This window comes from Narcine bancroftii, chromosome 2 (genome assembly GCF_036971445.1).
Source record: "Narcine bancroftii isolate sNarBan1 chromosome 2, sNarBan1.hap1, whole genome shotgun sequence".
Taxonomy (NCBI): Eukaryota; Metazoa; Chordata; class Chondrichthyes; order Torpediniformes; family Narcinidae; genus Narcine; species Narcine bancroftii.
Window position 1 is genome coordinate 364,571,849 of NC_091470.1, and position 21,520 is coordinate 364,593,368.

The 21,520-nt window shown below is 44.7% G+C and overlaps 1 protein-coding gene and 1 long non-coding RNA gene across 9 annotated transcripts in view; one reads left to right on the forward strand and one right to left on the reverse strand.

Annotated features, from left to right (window-relative positions):
* LOC138755825 (intermembrane lipid transfer protein VPS13B-like) overlaps positions 1 to 21,520 on the reverse strand; it is a 1,263,706-nt gene that overhangs the window by 146,393 nt on the left and 1,095,793 nt on the right. For all 7 annotated transcript variants that reach the window (XR_011352575.1, XM_069922506.1, XM_069922508.1 and 4 more), the window contains one exon: positions 7,774 to 7,958. Coding sequence is in view for 6 of the 7 variants with exons in the window: in XM_069922506.1 (XP_069778607.1) it covers positions 7,774 to 7,958 (185 nt within the window). In the remaining variant the exon portion in view is untranslated. The remainder of the gene's footprint in view (positions 1 to 7,773; positions 7,959 to 21,520) is intronic.
* Positions 15,331 to 21,520, forward strand: part of LOC138755826 (uncharacterized) — a 56,923-nt gene continuing 50,733 nt past the window's right edge. The window contains exons 1-2 of one of the 2 annotated variants that reach the window (XR_011352576.1): positions 15,331 to 15,418; positions 21,183 to 21,320. This is a non-coding gene — a long non-coding RNA (uncharacterized lncRNA). Of the gene's footprint in view, positions 15,419 to 15,587; positions 15,797 to 21,182; positions 21,321 to 21,520 lie in introns of those variants that run through there. The other variant, XR_011352577.1, reaches the window with a different exon arrangement.

Consider the following 21,520-nt stretch of genomic DNA (forward strand, 5'->3'; position numbering starts at 1 on the left):
ATACCCTGTACTACCCTGCACTCTTCACCACCTCCTGCTCTCTGACTTTGTGGACTATACCCTGTACTACCCTGCACTCTTCTCCACCTCCTGCTCTCTGACTTAGTGGCACTATACCCCGTACTACCCAGCTCTCTTCTCCCCCTCCTGCTCTCTGACTTAGTGGCACTATACCCTATACTACCCTGCACTCTTCTACACCTCCTGCTCTCTGACTTAGTGGACTATACCCTGTACTACCCTGCACTCTTCTCCACCTCCTGCTCTCTGACTTAGTGGACTATACCCTGTACTACACCGCTCTCTTCTCCCCCTCCTGCTCTCTTACTTAGTGGCACTATACCCTGTACTACCCTGCACTCTTCAACACCTCCTGCTCTCTGGCTTAGTGGACTATACCCCGTACTACCCCGCACTATTCTCCACCTTCTGCTCTCTGACTTAGTGGCACTATACACTGTACTACCCCACTCTCTTCTCCACCTCCTGCTCTCTGACTTAGTGGCACTATACCATGTACTACCCTGCCCTCTTCTCCACCTCCTGCTCTCTGACTTAGTGGCACTATACCCTGTACTACCCCACACTCTTCTCCCCCTCCTGCTCTCTGACTTAGTGGCACTATACCCTGTACTACCCTGCACTCTTTTCCACCTCCTGCTCTCTGACTTAGTGGCACTATTCCCTGTACTACCCTGTTCTCTTCTCCACCTCCTGCTCTCTGACTTAGTGGACTATACCCCGTACTACCCGGCTCTCTTCTCCACCTCCTGCTCTCTGACTTAGTGGCACCATACCCTGTACTACCCTGCCCTCTTCTCCACCTCCTGCTCTCTGACTTAGTGGCACTATACCCTGTACTACCCTGCCCTCTTCTCCACCTCCTGCTCTCTGACTTAGTGGCACTATACCCTGTACTACACCGCTCCCTTCTCCCCCTCCTGCTCTCAGACTTAGTGGCACTATACCCTGTACTACCCTGCTCTCTTCTCCACCTCCTGCACTCTGACTTAGTGGACTATACCCCGTACTACCCCGCTCTCTTCTCCACCTCCTGCTCTCTGACTTAGTGGCACTATACCCCGTACTACCCCGCACTCTTCTCCACCTCCTGCTCTCTGACTTAGTGGCACTATACCCCGTACTACCCCGCACTCTTCTCCACCTCCTGCTCTCTGACTTAGTGGCACTATACCCTGTACTACCCCGCTCTCTTCTCCACCTCCTGCTCTCTGACTTAGTGGCACTATACCCTGAACTACCCTGCTCTCTTCTCCACCTCCTGCTCTCTGACTTAGTGGCAGTATACCCCGTACTACCCCGCACTCTTCTCCACCTCCTGCTCTCTGACTTAGTGGCACTATACCCCGTACTACCCTGCACTCTTCTCCACCTCCTGCTCTCTGACTTAGTGGACTATACCCCGTACTACACTGCACTCTTCTCCACCTCCTGCTCTCTGACTAAGTGGCACTATACCCTGTACTACCCTGCTCTCTTCTCCCCCTCCTGCTCTCTGACTTAGTGGCACTATACACTGTACTACCCTGCACTCTTTTACACCTCCTGCTCTCTGACTTAGTGGCACTATACCCCGTACTACCCCGCTCTCTTCTCCCCCTCCTGCTCTCTGACTTAGTGGCACTATACCCTGTACTACCCTGCACTCTTCACCACCTCCTGCTCTCTGACTTTGTGGACTATACCCTGTACTACCCCGTTCTCTTCTCCACCTCCTGCTCTCTGACTTCGTGGCACTATACCCTGTACTACCCTGCCCTCTTCTCCACCTCCTGCTCTCTGACTTAGTGGCACTATACCCTGTACTACCCTGCTCTCTTCTCCACCTCCTGCTCTCTAACTTAGTGCCACTATACCCTGTACTACCCTGCACTCTTCTCCACCTCCTGCTCTCTGACTTAGTGGACTATACCCTGTACTACCCTGCTCTCTTCTCCACCTCCTGCTCTCTGGCTTAGTGGCACTATACCCTGTACTACCCTGCTCTCTTCTCCACCTCCTGCTCTCTGACTTAGTGGACTATACCCTGTACTACCCCGCACTATTCTCCACCTTCTGCTCTCTGACTTAGTGGCACTATACACTGTACTACCCCACTCTCTTCTCCACCTCCTGCTCTCTGACTTAGTGGCACTATACCATGTACTACCCTGCCCTCTTCTCCACCTCCTGCTCTCTGACTTAGTGGCACTATACCCTGTACTACCCCACACTCTTCTCCCCCTCCTGCTCTCTGACTTAGTGGCACTATACCCTGTACTACCCTGCACTCTTTTCCACCTCCTGCTCTCTGACTTAGTGGCACTATTCCCTGTACTACCCTGTTCTCTTCTCCACCTCCTGCTCTCTGACTTAGTGGACTATACCCCGTACTACCCGGCTCTCTTCTCCACCTCCTGCTCTCTGACTTAGTGGCACTATACCCTGTACTACCCTGCCCTCTTCTCCACCTCCTGCTCTCTGACTTAGTGGCACTATACCCTGTACTACTCTGCCCTCTTCTCCACCTCCTGCTCTCTGACTTAGTGGCACTATACCCTGTACTACACCGCTCCCTTCTCCCCCTCCTGCTCTCAGACTTAGTGGCACTATACCCTGTACTACCCTGCTCTCTTCTCCACCTCCTGCACTCTGACTTAGTGGACTATACCCCGTACTACCCCGCTCTCTTCTCCACCTCCTGCTCTCTGACTTAGTGGCACTATACCCCGTACTACCCCGCACTCTTCTCCACCTCCTGCTCTCTGACTTAGTGGCACTATACCCCGTACTACCCCGCACTCTTCTCCACCTCCTGCTCTCTGACTTAGTGGCACTATACCCTGTACTACCCCGCTCTCTTCTCCACCTCCTGCTCTCTGACTTAGTGGCACTATACCCTGAACTACCCTGCTCTCTTCTCCACCTCCTGCTCTCTGACTTAGTGGCAGTATACCCCGTACTACCCCGCACTCTTCTCCACCTCCTGCTCTCTGACTTAGTGGCACTATACCCCGTACTACCCTGCACTCTTCTCCACCTCCTGCTCTCTGACTTAGTGGACTATACCCCGTACTACACTGCACTCTTCTCCACCTCCTGCTCTCTGACTAAGTGGCACTATACCCTGTACTACCCTGCTCTCTTCTCCCCCTCCTGCTCTCTGACTTAGTGGCACTATACACTGTACTACCCTGCACTCTTTTACACCTCCTGCTCTCTGACTTAGTGGCACTATACCCCGTACTACCCCGCTCTCTTCTCCCCCTCCTGCTCTCTGACTTAGTGGCACTATACTCTGTACTACCCTGCACTCTTCTCCACCTCCTGCTCTCTGACTTAGTGGACTATACCCTGTACTACCCCGTTCTCTTCTCCCCCTCCTGCTCTCTTACTTAGTGGCACTATACCCTGTACTACCCTGCACTCTTCACCACCTCCTGCTCTCTGACTTAGTGGACTATACCCCGTACTACCCCGCACTATTCTCCACCTCCTGCTCTCTGACTTAGTGGCACTATACCCTGTACTACCCCGCTCTCTTCTCCACCTCCTGCTCTCTGACTTAGTGGCACTATACCATGTACTACCCTGCCCTCTTCTCCACCTCCTGCTCTCTGACTTAGTGGCACTATACCCTGTACTACCCCACACTCTTCTCCCCCTCCTGCTATCTGACTTAGTGGCACTATACCCTGTACTACCCTGCACTCTTTTCCACCTCCTGCTCTCTGACTTAGTGGCACTATACCCTGTACTACCCTGTTCTCTTCTCCACCTCCTGCTCTCTGACTTAGTGGACTATACCCCGTACTACCCAGCCCTCTTCTCCACCTCCTGCTCTCTGACTTAGTGGCACTATACCCTCTACTACCCTGCTCTCTTCTCCACCTCCTGCTCTCTGACTTAGTGGCACTATACCCTGTACTACCCTGCACTCTTCTCCACCTCCTGCTCTCTGACTTAGTGGACTATACCCCGTACTACCCGGCTCTCTTCTCCACCTCCTGCTCTCTGACTTAGTGGCACTATACCCTGTACTACCCTGCCCTCTTCTCCACCTCCTGCTCTCTGACTTAGTGGCACTATACCCTGTACTACCCTGCCCTCTTCTCCACCTCCTGCTCTCTGACTTAGTGGCACTATACCCTGTACTACACCGCTCCCTTCTCCCCCTCCTGCTCTCAGACTTAGTGGCACTATACCCTGTACTACCCTGCTCTCTTCTCCACCTCCTGCACTCTGACTTAGTGGACTATACCCCGTACTTCCCCGCTCTCTTCTCCACCTTCTGCTCTCTGACTTAGTGGCACTATACCCTGTACTACCCTGCCCTCTTCTCCACCTCCTGCTCACTGACTTAGTGGCACTATACCCTGTACTACCCTGCCCTCTTCTCCACCTCCTGCTCTCTGACTTAGTGGCACTATACCCTGTTCTACCCTGCCCTCTTCTCCACCTCCTGCTCTCTGACTTAGTGGCACTATACCCTGTACTACCCTGCACTCTTCTCCACCTCCTGCTCTCTGACTTAGTGGCACTATACCCTGTACTACCCTGCTCTCTTCTCCACCTCCTGCTCTCTAAATTAGTGGCACTATACCCTGTACTACCCCGTTCTCTTCTCCACCTCCTGCTCTCTGACTTCGTGGCACTATACCCTGTACTACCCTGCCCTCTTCTCCACCTCCTGCTCTCTGACTTAGTGGCACTATACCCTGTACTACCCTGCTCTCTTCTCCACCTCCTGCTCTCTAACTTAGTGCCACTATACCCTGTACTACCCTGCACTCTTCTCCACCTCCTGCTCTCTGACTTAGTGGACTATACCCTGTACTACCCTGCTCTCTTCTCCACCTCCTGCTCTCTGACTTAGTGGCACTATACCCTGTACTACCCTGCTCTCTTCTCCACCTCCTGCTCTCTGACTTAGTGGACTATACCCTGTACTACCCCGCTCTCTTCTCCACCTCCTGCTCTCTGACTTAGTGGCACTATACCCTGTACTACCCCGCTCTCTTCTCCACCTCCTGCTCTCTAACTTAGTGGCACTATACCCTGTACTACCCTGCTCTCTTCTCCACCTCCTGCACTCTGACTTAGTGGACTATACCCCGTACTTCCCCGCTCTCTTCTCCACCTTCTGCTCTCTGACTTAGTGGCACTATACCCTGTACTACCCTGCCCTCTTCTCCACCTCCTGCTCACTGACTTAGTGGCACTATACCCTGTACTACCCTGTCCTCTTCTCCACCTCCTGCTCTCTGACTTAGTGGCACTATACCCTGTTCTACCCTGCCCTCTTCTCCACCTCCTGCTCTCTGACTTAGTGGCACTATACCCTGTACTACCCTGCACTCTTCTCCACCTCCTGCTCTCTGACTTAGTGGCACTATACCCTGTACTACCCTGCTCTCTTCTCCACCTCCTGCTCTCTAAATTAGTGGCACTATACCCTGTACTACCCCGCTCTCTTCTCCACCTCCTGCTCTCTGACTTCGTGGCACTATACCCTGTACTACCCTGCCCTCTTCTCCACCTCCTGCTCTCTGACTTAGTGGCACTATACCCTGTACTACCCTGCTCTCTTCTCCACCTCCTGCTCTCTAACTTAGTGCCACTATACCCTGTACTACCCTGCACTCTTCTCCACCTCCTGCTCTCTGACTTAGTGGACTATACCCTGTACTACCCTGCTCTCTTCTCCACCTCCTGCTCTCTGACTTAGTGGCACTATACCCTGTACTACCCTGCTCTCTTCTCCACCTCCTGCTCTCTGACTTAGTGGACTATACCCTGTACTACCCCGCTCTCTTCTCCACCTCCTGCTCTCTGACTTAGTGGCACTATACCCTGTACTACCCCGCTCTCTTCTCCACCTCCTGCTCTCTAACTTAGTGGCACTATACCCTGTACTACCCTGCTCTCTCCTCCACCTCCTGCTCTCTTGACTTACCTGCAGGGTGTAGCATCACTGATTTATATTGCTATGCGAGTTGACTTGTCTGGAATTGCACACAAAACAAAGCCCTTCACGGTGCATTTGTACTCGTGAAAATAAACATTTCAACTCAAATCATTTCAGTCCATTTGCTTCTCCTGACCCTTCATCCCTACTGAAGATACTAACATTTTAATGGTTTGTCTACTTTTCCCCAGATGAATTGCTTTTCTCCCTGGCATCTCTTCTCCATTTTAAGTATGTTATTGCTTGAAACATCATAGTTCAAGTGTACGGTACAGTGAGAAAGTTCATGTTGCGTGCCGTCGAACTAGTCAACCCAAATGTAGGTCCACAAGGAAATCTGCAGATGATGGGGTCCTGTGCAGTGCACAAAAGTCTCGGGATGAAGAGTTCAGCTTGAACCACCGACCGCTTTTAACGACCTTTGGATGCTACTGACTTTCCCTAGCGATCTTGTGTACTGCAACTCAAAATATTGGCAACTTCCAATACTAGATGCTGCCTCAGGTTTCTTCCACCTTCAGCTTATTATTATGATTTCCTGGAGCTGCTCATGTTCTTCTTAACAAGCAGGATAGAACACAAGAAGATAAGAACAGTAGCAGTCAACCTGGTGCCGCAAAGCCAGGCCTGACATTCAATGTCCCCCTCTTATACCCTCGATTTCCCATTGCTCTGAAATCCCCAATCTTTCAAGAAATTTATCAGCTCCACCTTAAATGCTTCTCTAATGACCCAGCCAGAAATCTAAAAGTCGCCACAGCGACAAGTCAGAAACAAGGTACAAAAGTTCAAATTAAGAAAAAGGAAGGGGAGGCAGCTGGCATAGAATAACAGTGCACGCAAGTAGATGATTTGGTTCATCATGCCTCAGCCAATTCTTTGAAAGAGCCATCCAATTAGGCCCACTTCTCAAATAAACGCTGCTAATATTTCTGCTTCCTTTTTAACTCTTAACCCTCAATGTCAGGGCAAGAGCAAAAATTATATAATTGATAAAAATTTACCAAGATGTCCCAAATCCACCCCACTAGCATCACACCAAAGACAGATTACATTATTTTGGTGGACGCGATTACCGATTCATTCCCCAGCCCACTACCCTCCCCCCTCCCTCCGAATTAAAGGTGCAGGAATAGATTTCAAAACTTTAAATCCAATCCACTCTTGGGAAACAAAAAAAATAGAGCTCCACAGGAAAAAGAAAGTTGCCTAGAGCTGCATCATTGACTTTTGTAAAGAAGATACAGCTGTGGCTTTTTCACCTGTGTTGCCCCACAAGTATTGTGGAATACTGCACTGCATCAAAATTGTCTTCCTGTCCGGAAAACCAGGCATGTATAAACACTGCAGTGAACTTCACATTTATTTTCCCTTTGGTATTGGGAAATGGTAATTTTAGAGCCCTGGGAAATTTGCACTAAATTTCTGAGGAAATGTGAAAAAAAATAGAGTTTTTGATTTCACAGCATCCCCATGTCAGACGTTGCTCCATTAGCCCCATTAAAATTGAAAGCAATGCTCTCCGAGGGTCTGGTTTGGGGCTGGTAAATCCCAAACTAAACTTTTAAGCATATCCTTGCACCCAAAGTAAGTAATAAATATATATTCAATGATACATTGGTGCAAACTGTTGGACGAGGAAAATTGTACATTAGGTCTTGCAGGAACATTTGCAATATTGGACTTAGCCACACTTTTGCGAACTTTGGACTGGCCATTTTGTCACGCCCACTCACGTAGAAGTTATTAAAGATTTTGGGAACACAATCTGCGGAAGGAAAAACCGAAAAATGCGCCCAACTGACCTGAAGGACATCTCCAAGATCCGCTGTGCTGATGTCTGGGTCTTCTGTCGTGTTGAAAGGCACTGGATTAATTCTAACAAGAGTCAGGGCACGGGGTTCTGGATACCTCCACATCATCATCCCTGGGCGCTCGTCAGTTTCATTGAAAAACACTACCTCAAAGACATTTGGCAACTTTTGTGCATCTGTAAATAGAAAAATACAACATGAATTTCTGACAGTCTCCAAAAATCCATACCCTCAACCAGATCTGGAAAATACCCAAAGAGTTTCTCTTTGAGTTTCCTTTGGCTTGATTTCTAAGTTTCCTTTAAATATTTCCTCTTCATCCTTCTCCTTTCATGGGAAATTTTCAGTTAACCAGATCTTTGTAATGAAGGAACATTTTCATCCAAAACGCATTGGTGTGGAACATCGATGCTACAGGTCGTTGCACCTGCCTCACAGCTCCAGCCACCCAGGTCTGATTCCGATGTTTACTCTGTGTGGAGTTTACACATTGTCTCTGCATTTCTCAAGTGTCAACTGGTTTATATAGATTTATAGCACAGTGCAGCCGTTCAGCCCACGACGTTATGGCAACCTGTGTAAATTTATAAACTTACCCTATAATCTAAACCAGCCATTCGTCATACCCATAACCCTCTAGTTTTCTTACATCCATGTGCCTATCTAAGAATTTCCTGTTGTACCAGACTCCACCACAACCTCTGGCAATGCATTCCAAGCCCCCACCACAATCTGTGTAAAAAAAAACCTACTTGACACCTCCTCTAAACTTTCTGCCAATCACCTGAAACATAAGTCCTCTATTATTTGCTATTGTTACCCTGGGAAAAGGGTGCTGCCCGTCCACTGTATCTGTGGTCCACAAAATCTATATACCTCTCTATAAAGTCATCTCTTATCCTTCATCTTTCAAAAGTTAGAGTTCTGTGAATCCTACTGCATAAGACATGATTTTCATTCCTGGCAACATCCTGGTAAATTTCCTCTGCACCCTCTCTGAAGCATCTACATCATTCCTGTATGAGGTGACCAGACTGACAATAATATGCTCAATGTGGTCTAACCAGAGTTTTATAGAGCTGCAATATTACCTCACGGCACTTGAACTCAATCCCTGACTAATCAAGGCCAGCAAATCATATGCCTTCTTAACTATGGAATCTATTGACCCAGACCCTCTCTGTTGCTCAACACTGTTTTAAGAATTCTAAATTTCTTCCCACATCATAAAGACGTGGAGGTTGGCAGAATAATTGACGACTGTGATTTATTAATGCTTGGTGGAAGAATCGGGGAAGTGGGATGGTGTTAATGGGTATGACAGTAAGTAGAGGTGGCAGCGAAATGGATGAATGAATGGGAAAGGAATTGCTCTAAGAGCCAGCACTGACTTGATGGGCTGAATTCTCTCCTCCTCCACTGCTAAGAAATATGAGAAATTTTCATTGCATAGCAATGTGAGAACACTTTTCAGCGCTCATATAGGCAGTTAATACTTCTGAAGTGCACGGGAGGCTACCACAAACAACAAGGTGATGATGGCCAGTCATCCACATTACATTCGTTGGGGGGGACAAGCATTTGCGAGAGATGAGATGTATTTCTTCTAGAGTGTGCTGTAATTTTTAACATCGTCGGACCTCAGCTATTCATGGAAGATTGTACATTACCATTAATTAAATGTGGACAGGATGCAAAGTGAATCAAAGAAATTGCACAAGATACAGTGAAAAGCTTTGTTTTACATGCCATCCAGGCAAGTCAACTCATACTTGAGCTCAACAGGTCGTGCAATAAAAACAAAAATGCAGCGTATTTTGTTAAACGAGGTGCAGGGTATTAAAAAGTTCTACAAAGTACAGAATGCAGGGAAAAGTAGTTAAATTGTTTATAACATTATCTTTTACAACTGAAAGGTTCATTCCAGCATCTGTCCTTGTAAGAATATGTCCTTGAACATGGAGTTTTTTTTTGTTTTCAAGCTGCCCCACGGGAGGGGCAAGAGGAGCGTGTGCCTGCCGTGGGATCAATCCCTTGATACACTGACAAATATACATTGTACACTGCCCCAAAATTCAACATTCTCTTTCTTTTCGCTGACATCGCCTTTCCACAAAAGGCTTTCAGTTCCGATTCAAAGTCTCTCACCCACCCCCTCCATACTACCCTTGCTTTGTTAGTTCAAGCTCACTTCCACTGCTCTAATTATCCTTCTCATGATAATGCGGCACCTCCTCCAGCTAGATAACATTACCCTTCCCGCAGGTTCACCACTGGCAGGGAAACTGCAAGCATCTTGGGTATACTTTCTCTAAGGCTGTAACAGGCACTACATTTCACACAAATTACAGAATCAGCTCCCTCAACCGTCTTTTTTCCTACACACCTTTACGTTACATCCATTGGATAAATCCAGGCCATTGTTTCGGTCGATGATCTCACCATATACACTAGAACAGCAATCATCGAACAAACCATATTAAATTTTAAATTTAGACGCACAGCATGGTATCAGGCCCGTCCGGCCCATGAGTCCCTGCTGCCCAAATACACCAATCAATCTACAATGTACATGTTGAAGGATGGGAGCAACCAGAGGAAACCCATACAGACATGGAAAAAACGTACAAACTCCTTTCAGAGAGCGCTGGATTCGAATAAGGGTCGCTGGCGCTGCTATGCTAATCTTGCCATCTCTAAACCCACACAGGTCATGGGGAGAACATTCAACATTCAACCTCTTTACAGATAGCATCAGATTCACACCCAGGTGGCCGGTGCTGTAATATTGTCACACTAATGTTGACTTTGCTGGATGTTAAAACCGCTTGGGGAACTGGTCATATTATCCAAGTTGCAGTGCAGATATTTCTAAAGCAAAATACAATGTATTTTCATGAATTCGTCAGTTGTTCAATGGAGAAAATAGCGCAGCACAGGCCCTTAGCGTCTAACAGCACATGGTCGGAGCTACGTCACTGCAGAGCATGCTGCATAAGAGTTACTACTAATTACAGAGCAGTGTTATCAAAGTGCCAGCGACCCAGGTTTCAAACCCATTTGTATGTTCTCCCGGTGACCTACGTGGGTCCAATTTCCTCCCTCTCTCCAATGTTAATCGGCTGGCATGAGTTTCAGGGCCTTCTAATGCGCAGCATCATTGAAATTAAAAAAAATTAACTGCACAGCCAACCCCATCATACTGAGGGCTTGAACTTCTTTGAAGCCAGCAGATCTGCACAAAATACTGAAGGAGTTTGGAAACTTGAGCTGGAGGGGCTGAAGAGCTCAGGCATAATCCATGATCAGTCAACTTTTTCTGGTCAGCTCCCTTTATTGAGAAACAGACAAAGTCTCAGAGAATGTGTCACTAAACTGAAAACCCCAGAAGGCTGAAACTAGAGGCATTTAATCGGCTCCATTTGAAGGAGGGCTGCTGTGAAGATTTGCTGTATTGGCCATTAAGTTATCCAACACTATCGTGGACACTAAATAGAAGTGAACTTCCAAACTTTCTTCACATTACAACAACACAGTTCAAGTTCCAAAACAGTTTGCTGCCTTCAATTTGCTAATAGCTAAATAGATAATAGTTCATTCTTAAGCCAAGGAATTCAACTGAGTTTGCACCCCTCTCACAATTAATTGTCTGTTTACTTTCAATTTGATTTTAAGCAGTCCTCTTAATCTTTATTCTTTGCCAACTTCAGTGTTTTAAATCAGAAATGATGTATGCTTTGTCATGTTCCTTTGGTCAGGGATTTTGAGACTGAAAATCACTGTGATATCAAGGTTTAAACATACGACAAACTGAAGCCTAGTTAACGAAATGAACAGCTGAAACAACCTTTGGGGAGAAAGGGTGGATGAGCTAATTGCTTGTATGTTCATACTGGGGGAAAATAAGGAGGGCTGTATTCTAATTATTCCCATTTTACCAAAATTAAAGATTTTATTTATTGAGAATCCAAGCAGGACATCTGACAATAATTTGCCACCTGGACAAGCTTCATCTCCATCTGATCACTGAAGCTTAAAACTAGAAAGCAGAGATAGTAGCGGACAGAAAGTACTCTGCCTGGAGGTCAGTGACTAGCGGAGTTCTGCAAGGATCCGTTCTGAGACCCCTGCTCTTTCTGATTTTTATAAAGGATCTGGATGAAGAAGCAGAAGTTGGTAGTTGATACGAAGGTTGGAGGAGCTGTGGATGGAGCTGAAGGTTGTTGTAGGTTATACAAAAAAATAGACAGGATGCAGAGTTGGGCAAAAAAGTGGCAGATGAAGAAAAATGAGAGGTGATGCATTTTGGAAGAACAAACCAGAAGGCTGAGTACAGGGTTAATAGTTGGTTATTTAAGAGTGTGGAGGAACAGAAAGACCTTGGGCTCTAAATCCATACATCTCTGAAGGTCTCCGCGCAGGTTGATATAATAGTTAAGAAGGCCCATGGGATTCCGGGCTTTATTAATAGGGGGATTGAGTTCAGGAGTAGAGATCACGTTGCGACTCTACAAATCTCTGGTGAGACCACACTTAAGAGTATTGTGTTCAGTTCTGATCACCTCATTATAGGAAGGCTATGGAGAGGGTGCAGAGGAGATTTACCAGGATGTTGCCTGGATTGGAGAATAAGTCTCATGAGGTAAGGTCAGCAGAGCTGGGACATTTCTTTTTGAAGTGAAAAAGGATAAGAGAAGACTTACAAGATACTGAGAGGCATAGATAAGGTGGGCAGCCAGCACCTTTTCCCCAGAGCTTGAATAACAAACACCAGAAACATCTGTACAAGTGAAGGGAGGAAAGTTTAGGGGAGACATCAAGGGTAAGTAGTTTTTACACAGAGAGTTTTAGATGCCTGGAAAGCATTGCCAGGGCTGGTTTTGGAAGCTGGAACAAATTAGACAGGGATGAAATAAATTAGAAGGTTACGAGGTAGAAATGGGTTTAGTATTTTCTGCTAGGAATATGTAGGACAGCACAACATCAAGGGCCGAAGGGCCTGTATTGCACTATAATGTTCTATGTTCTAAAACACTCTCATTTTGTCACTCTTCCAGATTAATAGTCATTGATCTCTTCAATAAAAATTGCCTGAACTGTGGAGTGTCCCCAGCATTTTCTGTTTTAATTTCAGTGAAATGTTCTATCTTGTCAAATCACCTCAATTGTTCTATCAGGTTTACTCGCTTAACAAAGAAGCCAACAACTATGACCTTCCTGCTGACAAGCATATTTATTTCCTTAATGGACCAGTGTCCAGAGACATGGAGAAATAATCCATTGACATGGACTCAAATTCACGACATGTGGGGAATTAAAAATGTGGTGAAGTAAAAGCTGGTCCAGTAACGGTGAGAATAAAATTGCAACCTTTTGTGAAAAATAAACATCTGGTTTGCTTATCCTTGACATGCTCCTTCCAGTGGGTGCTGATTGATGTTCCGTCCTTGATAAGTCCTGGCTCGAAGCTGGGTGGGTCTTTCACGGCTCGGGCTGCAAATGGTCTTGACAGTCCCAAAGTGTTCACGCATGTGGTGATTATTGAACTACTGGATCTCCCGCACTTTTTCCACGCACCATCTGGTCTGTAGGTCACAGGTTTTTGTTGGACCTTTGCCTTCAGGAGCCTGAAGATCTGGTTTTAATCTTGAGAGACATGCGAGTATTTCCATTCCAAGGATGACTTGAACTATGATTAATTTGATCCCTGCTCTCCTGGTTCTTCTCATTAAACCAGCCTTCTGGGTTTTTTTTTCTGGTCCAGAAGCTCACAGTTTTTTTAAAATCATACTGAACTTCACAGTTGATCCAAGCACTGTGGTCAATCTGTGGTTCTGATGCAGGCTCTCAACCTTCCCTCTGCCTCCGCAGCCCGACCTGCTGAGTTCCTCCTACGTTCTATCAGCCTGTGGTTCTTGTAGATTGTGAGTCATCTGGGGTGCTGCCTCGGTGAATCTTACTTTGCAGATATTTTGAGTTCTTCGATGTGGCCAACAGAATTACTTCTTGTGTCATTGCTTTTCAGGGGACAGTGCTCGCTTCGATTGTGGATCTGTGGATACTCCTTCTGCTCCAAGTGCAAATAACGTTGTCACTTAGCAAATGGGTGGAGAGTGCTGTCACAAGGTCTCTGATAAAACAGGCTATGGTTCCAAGTATTTTGTCAGGAGAAAATCTTCATCATTCTTTCCTTGGCCATTAGACATTTTCAGAGGTTCGTGTTCTTTCCAATCTTTGATACAAAGCCACCCATTTGGACTTGGGACAGGGATTGCTCAAGATTTGAGTAGAATTCCTCTTTGGACTTACTCATTGGTTCCAGTATTGGGGTGTACGTGCTGGTGGCTACAGTTTGTTCTTTCTGTTTGGGAATTACCAGCATATACGATGATTGTTATCCCACAGGATTAAAATGCTACACTAGCTAAATTCTAGATAATGAAATCTACCATGTAAAAGTGATCTTCCTCTCATGGTTTGTATTTGCAGAGATTTACCACCTGCTGCCAATTTATTTGGCCTGCCTCTCAAGGACTGAGACATTATTATCATTGTTCAACCCTCTTCTCAATCTTCTTTGCTGCAAAACTCCACTGAATTACCAACAAACCCTGTTGGGACAAAGTTGATTCATGGCTTGACTGGGAAACAATTTAACCCTTTCTTGTCTCCCCTCCAGAGTCAAAGTCACCACAACCTTGGTGATTGATTTATAGTGCAGAGTTCCTGTAAGTGAACAGTTGGAAAACAAGTGCCAAGTCAACATTGACATCTTCATTTTTTTAAAATGTGCCATGAGATTAATATCCAGAAAACAAAGAACCTCTACCAATTTGTTCCCAGATATAAAGCTACTTGCAGACAATAAAGCTCTATGCTGAGGCCCTGAAAATTATGCATTATTTTATTAAGGGGCCCAAATCGGAGCAAGCTCAGACATTGACAATGAAATTGATCGAGGGTGGGAGTGAGGTAGATGGTTGGGGGGGGGGGGCCGGGCAGGGATAAGAGAGTGAGAGAGAGAAAGGTGGGGGGGGAAGGTGGGAATGGGAAGTGAGGAGGGAGAGGAAAGAAGGAGGGAGGGAGAGGAAAGAAGGAGGAAGGGAGAGACAAAGAAATAAATGGCAAGGGAGGGAGGTAAGAAAGATGGAAGGAGGGAGGGAGAGTGGGAAGGAGGAAGGGAGGGAAAGGATAGAAGGAAGGAAGGGAGGGAGGAAGGAAGGAAGGAGACACTAAGGGTACAAGGGGAATGGATAAATGATTGGGCAAGTTGCCAGATGAAGTATAATTAATGAAAATCTAAGGTTATTTGTTTTGAAAGGAATAATTACAAAAATAAATCATTCTTTTATTGGAAAAAGTTGTGGTGCAAAGAAATATTGGGGTTCTAAAACATGAACTACAAAGGACTTGCATCCAGGTCCAGAAAGTAATTTGGTAGGCGACTGGAATGGTGGTTTGCATTGCAGACAGTGTGCTGTATCAACATAGATAAGTGTTGAAATTCTTTCTGGGTCATTATTGAGACATCAGCGAGAGCAAGCATCAAGTTTTGGCTTCAATATTTGACTTGCTTTGGAGCAGTATAAAGGGGATTCACTGGATTAATTTCTAGAATGAAGGGGCTGACACGAAGGTAAGTTGAGCTGGCTGTCGTATTTGATAAGATCTTATTAAAACATGTAAGATACCAAGTAGGAGTAGGGGCCATAAAAGAGGACTCTCTGACTGATGAGGAAGAACTTTTTCTCTCTGGCGTTTCTCTACCTTGGATAGCTGTGGAGGTGGGAGATTGACAGATATTTTAAGGGAATCCAGGGGTGTAGGAAGAGAGCAAAATAAAAAGTGATGTTGTGGCCAAGAATGAATTAGCCATGATTTTCTTGAATAGCAGAAGAGGCTCAAGGGGCCAATCGCCTCACTCCTGCTTCTCGTGTTCTGTTGTTTATTAGGACCGTCTTGCAGGAATAGATATTTGTCGACAAACTCCCTGAAAAATAGTCTCATAATTCAGGTAAAAATATTGTTGGATTTGTTATACCATGTTGAATCACAGCAAAAGATAATCCCGTTCGGTTATTCTGATGCTTAGTTTCTGTGCATGCTATTTTTGTACTAACCTCTAAGTTTCAACGGGTTATCAGTCAAAAAACATTATGTTTTGATTTGTGACAGATGCAAAATAATTCTGAGCAGCGCCATTTGCTGAACAGGACACACCTTTTCTGCTTTATTATTGTTGCATCAATGTTTCTATTGCGGATGTTCTTGTGTTATCTACTGGAGATAATATTTCCTGTGTCCCATGGGATCTTGCAGATGTTTGTCCTTCCGAAGAAAGAGATTATCGCAAAATTTAATATTTCCACATTTTTATTCCTTGGCTGAGGAGAACTGCCAGATGTGTTTTAAGGTTCACTTGGATGAAAGAAGCAAACCTCCAGTTTCAGCAAGACTGTTGATCCAACGTATAAGCAGATCTTCCTGGAAAGCTCATCACTCCAATCTCATACTTGGAACTTTTTTTAGAAATCTTCAGTTATCAAAGATTAAATTCCTTGTTTATGGTATTAGTCCAAAAGATTTGGGATAATGTTTGTTATATACATTAATGATCTAGATGATGGGGTGGTGAATTGGATTAGTAAATATGCAGACGATACTAAGATAGGTGGAATAGTGGATAATGAAGAAGGTTTTCAAGGATTGCAGAGGGATTTGGGCTGCTTAGAAAAGTGGGCTGAAAAATGGCAGATGGAATTTAATGCTGATAAGTGTGAGGTGCTTCATTTTGGTAAGAAGAATCAGAACAGGACATACGTGGTAAATGGGAGAGCATTGAGGAATACAGAAGAGCAGAAAGATTTAGGAGTGACGGTACATCGTTCCCTGAAGGTAGAAACTCACGTGAATAGGGTGGTGAAGAAGGCTTTTAGTATGCTGGCCTTTATCAATCATTGCATGGAATATAGGAGTTGGGAGGTGATGTTGAGATTGTAGAAGACGTTGGTGCGGCCTCATTTGGAGTTCTGTGTGCAGTTCTGGTCGCCTAATTATAGGAAGAATATAAACTGAGTGGAGAGAGTGCAGAGAAGGTTGACCAGAATGTTGCCTGGGTTTAAGCATCTGGAGTATGGGGAGAGATTGGACAGATTGGGTCTTTATTCTTTGGAGCGTAGAAGGTTGAGAGGGGATTTGATAGAAGTATTTAAGATTATGAAAGGGATAGACAGAATGGATGTGGATAGACTATTTCCGTTAAGAGGAGGAAAGTTTAAAACAAGAGGACATGAGTTAAGAATTAAGGGGCAGAGGTTTAGAGGTAACATGAGGGGGAACTTCTTTACTCAGAGAGTGGTAGCTGTGTGGAATGATCTTCCGGGAGAAATAGTGGCGGCGGAGTCAATTGTATTATTTAAGAAAAGGTTGGACAGGTATATGGATGAGAAGAAGATGGAGGGTTATGGGCATTGTGCAGGGAGGTGGGACTAGAAGGGGGTGTTTGGTTCGGTGCGGACTAGAAGGGCCTAATGGCCTGTTTCCGTGCTGTAATTGTTATGTTATGTTATGTTATGATTTGAAGTAAACCTAAAAATGCATTGTTTATGTTAACTACATGCTCGTTTTGATGTTCTTCATTTAAAATCACTGATTTCTTAGTTTCTACTGTGGCACCCTGGATAAGATACACGGAGAGTACAACCAAACTACAAGAAAGACACCAGTTGTTTTTGGTCTGGGTGTTAATTAAAACAATTAAAAACAAGATTCATGGGTTTTTTTTGATCAGGTATATTACAGGTAAAAGATTAGATCAACTCAGATCAGATACTATTTATGTGATAAAACAGAAACATGAAATTGCCATAAGGTAGACAAAGATCCTGGTGCCACCTAGAGTCAGAGAAAGACAAGTAGTCCCCTCAGAGTCACCAAGTGTCCGTCGATTCACGTCCAGCACACCTGCAGCCTCTGCAGCCGCAGATGACTCCAGTTCAGTTCAAACCATTGGCAATCCCAGCCCAGACCCAAACCTCCCACGCAATGAGAGTGGCCGAGGCCCTTTGGGAGCCCTTCTTGCCCTTAGCACCTTCTCAAATCCCGGTTCCGATACCTGGTGCTGGGTTAAGGTGCGGATACAATGTTAACTGACTAGCAGAAGAGAGATAATGAGCCTGGTTTGCTCTGATTCCCATGTGTCAAGCCTAGTATACCCTTTTTATTTAATAAAAGAAATCTAATTACTTCCATTCTCTTCCCCTTTCACTGAAGTCCAGCAAGTGTGCAGTCACTTTGGAAAATTCTGCTGATGTTTTAATACAATACAAACTTTCCCAGGAGTAGAAAATGAGAATTAAGTTGACAGCACAGTTAAGAAAAAGAAAGGCTTTTGATAGTAGTGGAAAGGATGGTGGCATGTTAACGGTATTTACAAAAGTGTTCTGAGGGCGAACATCTCCATGCTGAATGGCCGTGAACAATTGGATAGGGGCATGTCTGCTGATTAAGAAGCAAAAACAACTTGAATTTAAATGTGGCCTTTCTCAATTCACTTTATCGGAATGTTATGAAGAAAATTTTGACCCCAAAACATCGGGAGGTACCAAAACAGATCATCAAAAGCTTGATCAAAATGTAAACCTTAAGAAAAAAGAGGTGAAAAGTTTGTGGGAAGAGACTTCAGGACTTTTGACCTGTGTATCTGAAGATGTAAGTAATGTCATTTGATTGAATTCAAGATGGTTGAGAAACCAGAATTGGACGAGCATAAGTAATTCACAGGCTTGGAAGAGGTTCAGGGTAGAGCGGGATGAAGATACAAAGGGATTTGAAAGCAACAAAAACTACTTAAGATTGAGGTATTTGTTAATCGGGGCCGACGTAGCTCAGCACGCAACAGCGATCATTGATCAACAATACCCAATGTAAGTTCGAACACACCCAGCAGAAGTTCAGGAAACCTCCATTTGCAGAGGGGAAAGCGAGGGACGTACTGGAATAGTGAAGCCTGCATGTTAAAAGGCATGGTTGAGAGTTTTAGCAGAAGGGGTGCAGTTTGACAATATTATGGCATTAAAAAGAACTGTTATCTTATGGATTATGAAGGAAGGTGGCCAAAGTACACCTCAAGAATAAATACCACTTACATATTGATCGCTGCAAAATGGAAGCCCCTGGAGAAAATTACTTATAATCTTAGAAATGAATATAACATGTTCCCAGACATTTGGCAGCCTTATAGGAATTATTTCAATGCCTGGATGGTTTAGTCTATTTATTAAATATTTTATATTTAATTTTCATCCTTCATTAGTAATTTAATATTTTTATTTATTTTTTGATTGTATTAAATGTTTTTCCCCTTTTACTTTCTCTTAAGGTACAGAGGGGTTATTTCTAGGCTTAATGAGCATTTTAAGGGATATAATTGTTTGGTATATTTGTACGTATTCTTATGCACATTCATTGAGATTTTCTGTGAGTGTGTCTCTGTATATATATTGGTTTTTTTTTAATTAAAAAGGAAAAACAAGCAAGAATAAATATGTCAGGTTGCGGGCTTTGCTGGTTAAGTCATCATTTATTTCTGATCCCCAAGTTCCTCTGAAGAAAGCCAACGTGAATCTTCAATCTCCCTGGATCACCTGACACACTACCCAATGTGAATATTTATAACTTTAGAGACAGCAAAATGCTGGAGGAACTCAGCGGGCCAGGCAGCATCCTTGGAAAGTGAAGTCCCTTCGAGGCACCCCGACGCTGAAGAAGTCTTCCTCCTCCCTTCATCAGGAGTTCTGCAAGAGCCTCTCATACTTCTTCCCCCACTCTGATCCCTCCTGCTCTTCTTTTACCTTCCATCGATGCTGCCTGACCTGCTGAGTTCCTCCTGCATTTAATGTTTTTTCCCCAGTTTTCCTGCGTCTGCAGTCTCTGCTGTTTACCAATTTTTTTCCTTTTATTCTCATCCTCTTTTTTTTTCGCTTTTCGTGTCTTAAGCATTAGTTATACTAATGTTGCCGTGCTTTTTATGCAGTGAGGAAGTTGCATCTTCTTGATACAAGGAGCAATGACAATGAGCACTCATTCGACCGTAGCCTTCACTGTGGTGACGGTGTTCCAATAGGTCTGTTGGGCGCAGGTTCAGGATGTGGAATCAGCAATGAAGAAAGAATGATGATTTACTTCCAAATCAGGATGCCTCACCACTTGGAGGGGAACGTGCTATGGTCCCTGAAATCCATGTTCTTCGCGGCAGAGGTCAAAGGTTTGAAAGGTGTGGTCAGATTGGTCGGGGGAGTATGAGTGCATTTAGTAGATGGCATTGACGACAATAAGGCCAAAGGTGATGCACGTAGATAATCAAAGAGGTTCCAAGGGTAGGTGCACTCTCTTGTTGGGCGCAGTCATTGCCTGGCACTGGTATGACATGTGTTACTTACCAGTTATCAATTCATACCTGAACCTTGTCCCGAACTTATTATTTAGAAATAATTCATCTGCTGAGGAATTGAAGACCATGTAATATTCTGCGAACATGCTCACTTATAATGGAGTGGATGAAGCAGCTGAAGATGACCAGGGCTCGGATACTGCCTTGAGGAATTTCTACATGGAAGGAGTTCTTAGCTGGTCTCCTTTCTAAATTTGGAACTGAAACTTCAATAACTTTAAGTATCTTATTTATGGGTAGTCTGATTCCATCAACTTGAATGTATTTTCCTCAATGCCCACTGACTTCATTTTTAGCAGGCTCTTACGATGCAATGCTCAGTCAAACGTTGTCTTGATGTCCCTTCAAATCGTGAGTTCCATTCTTTAGTCCGCGTTTGGATTATTGGCAAGCAAGTGCCACTTAGTAATTATTGATGACAGCTTCCATCAGTGTGAAGACGATTAAGGGTACATTGATTGGGCTTGTATTAACCAGATTGTATGATTTGCTTTTGACGATCTGGGCAAGCTTCACATTGATATTATGAGTGTAACAGCTCTGCAAAATCTTGGACTGGCCCACAGAAAAAGAATCTCAGGGTTGTATATGATGTCATGTATGTACTCCGACAAAAAAACTGAACTGTGAACTAGCTCTGGACCACACGAGAATGATTTGGTCAGGATGTTCCCAAGTGTGCTCTCGGCTGTTTCTTCACATCATATGGATTGAATAAAGTTAAAAGAGAGTTTTCTTTAGTGGAATTATTTTAGTTGTGTAATTCATCTTGAGGGCAGCTAAATTCATATTTTATAGTCAGTATAATTCTGATGGAGAATGGATCGGATAAATGGTGCATCTGGCATTTAAAGCTGCTTTTCAAATTTGGCAAAGCTTATTGGTCATGTTTCAGTCTGTCGAAAAAAAATGTGGTGGAATGTTTCGTTTCATTCTGTTTCTGTTCTAGATCCAGGTAAGACCCTTCCAGAAGCTCTGGACTACAGTGGGTTTTGGTTACAGACCGTCACAGGCGACGCTGATCTCAAAACTGGCATCCCTTCTCCACTTCTCTCTTTGCAAATTAAAGACTTTCTCAATGGACCAGGTAAGAGCTTCTTCCATCCCCAGTGCCCAATTTAGTTTGATTACCACTGCTGTCTTTGGCCGAAGTAGCTTGCCTTAAGCGCATGTATTCCTTAATAACTCTATTCCTCTCCCTTCTTTGTTTGGGCACCGGTCGACATTTTTCCATACCTTGATGAAGGGCTCAAGCTGGACACATTGGTTATGTATCTTTGTCTTTGC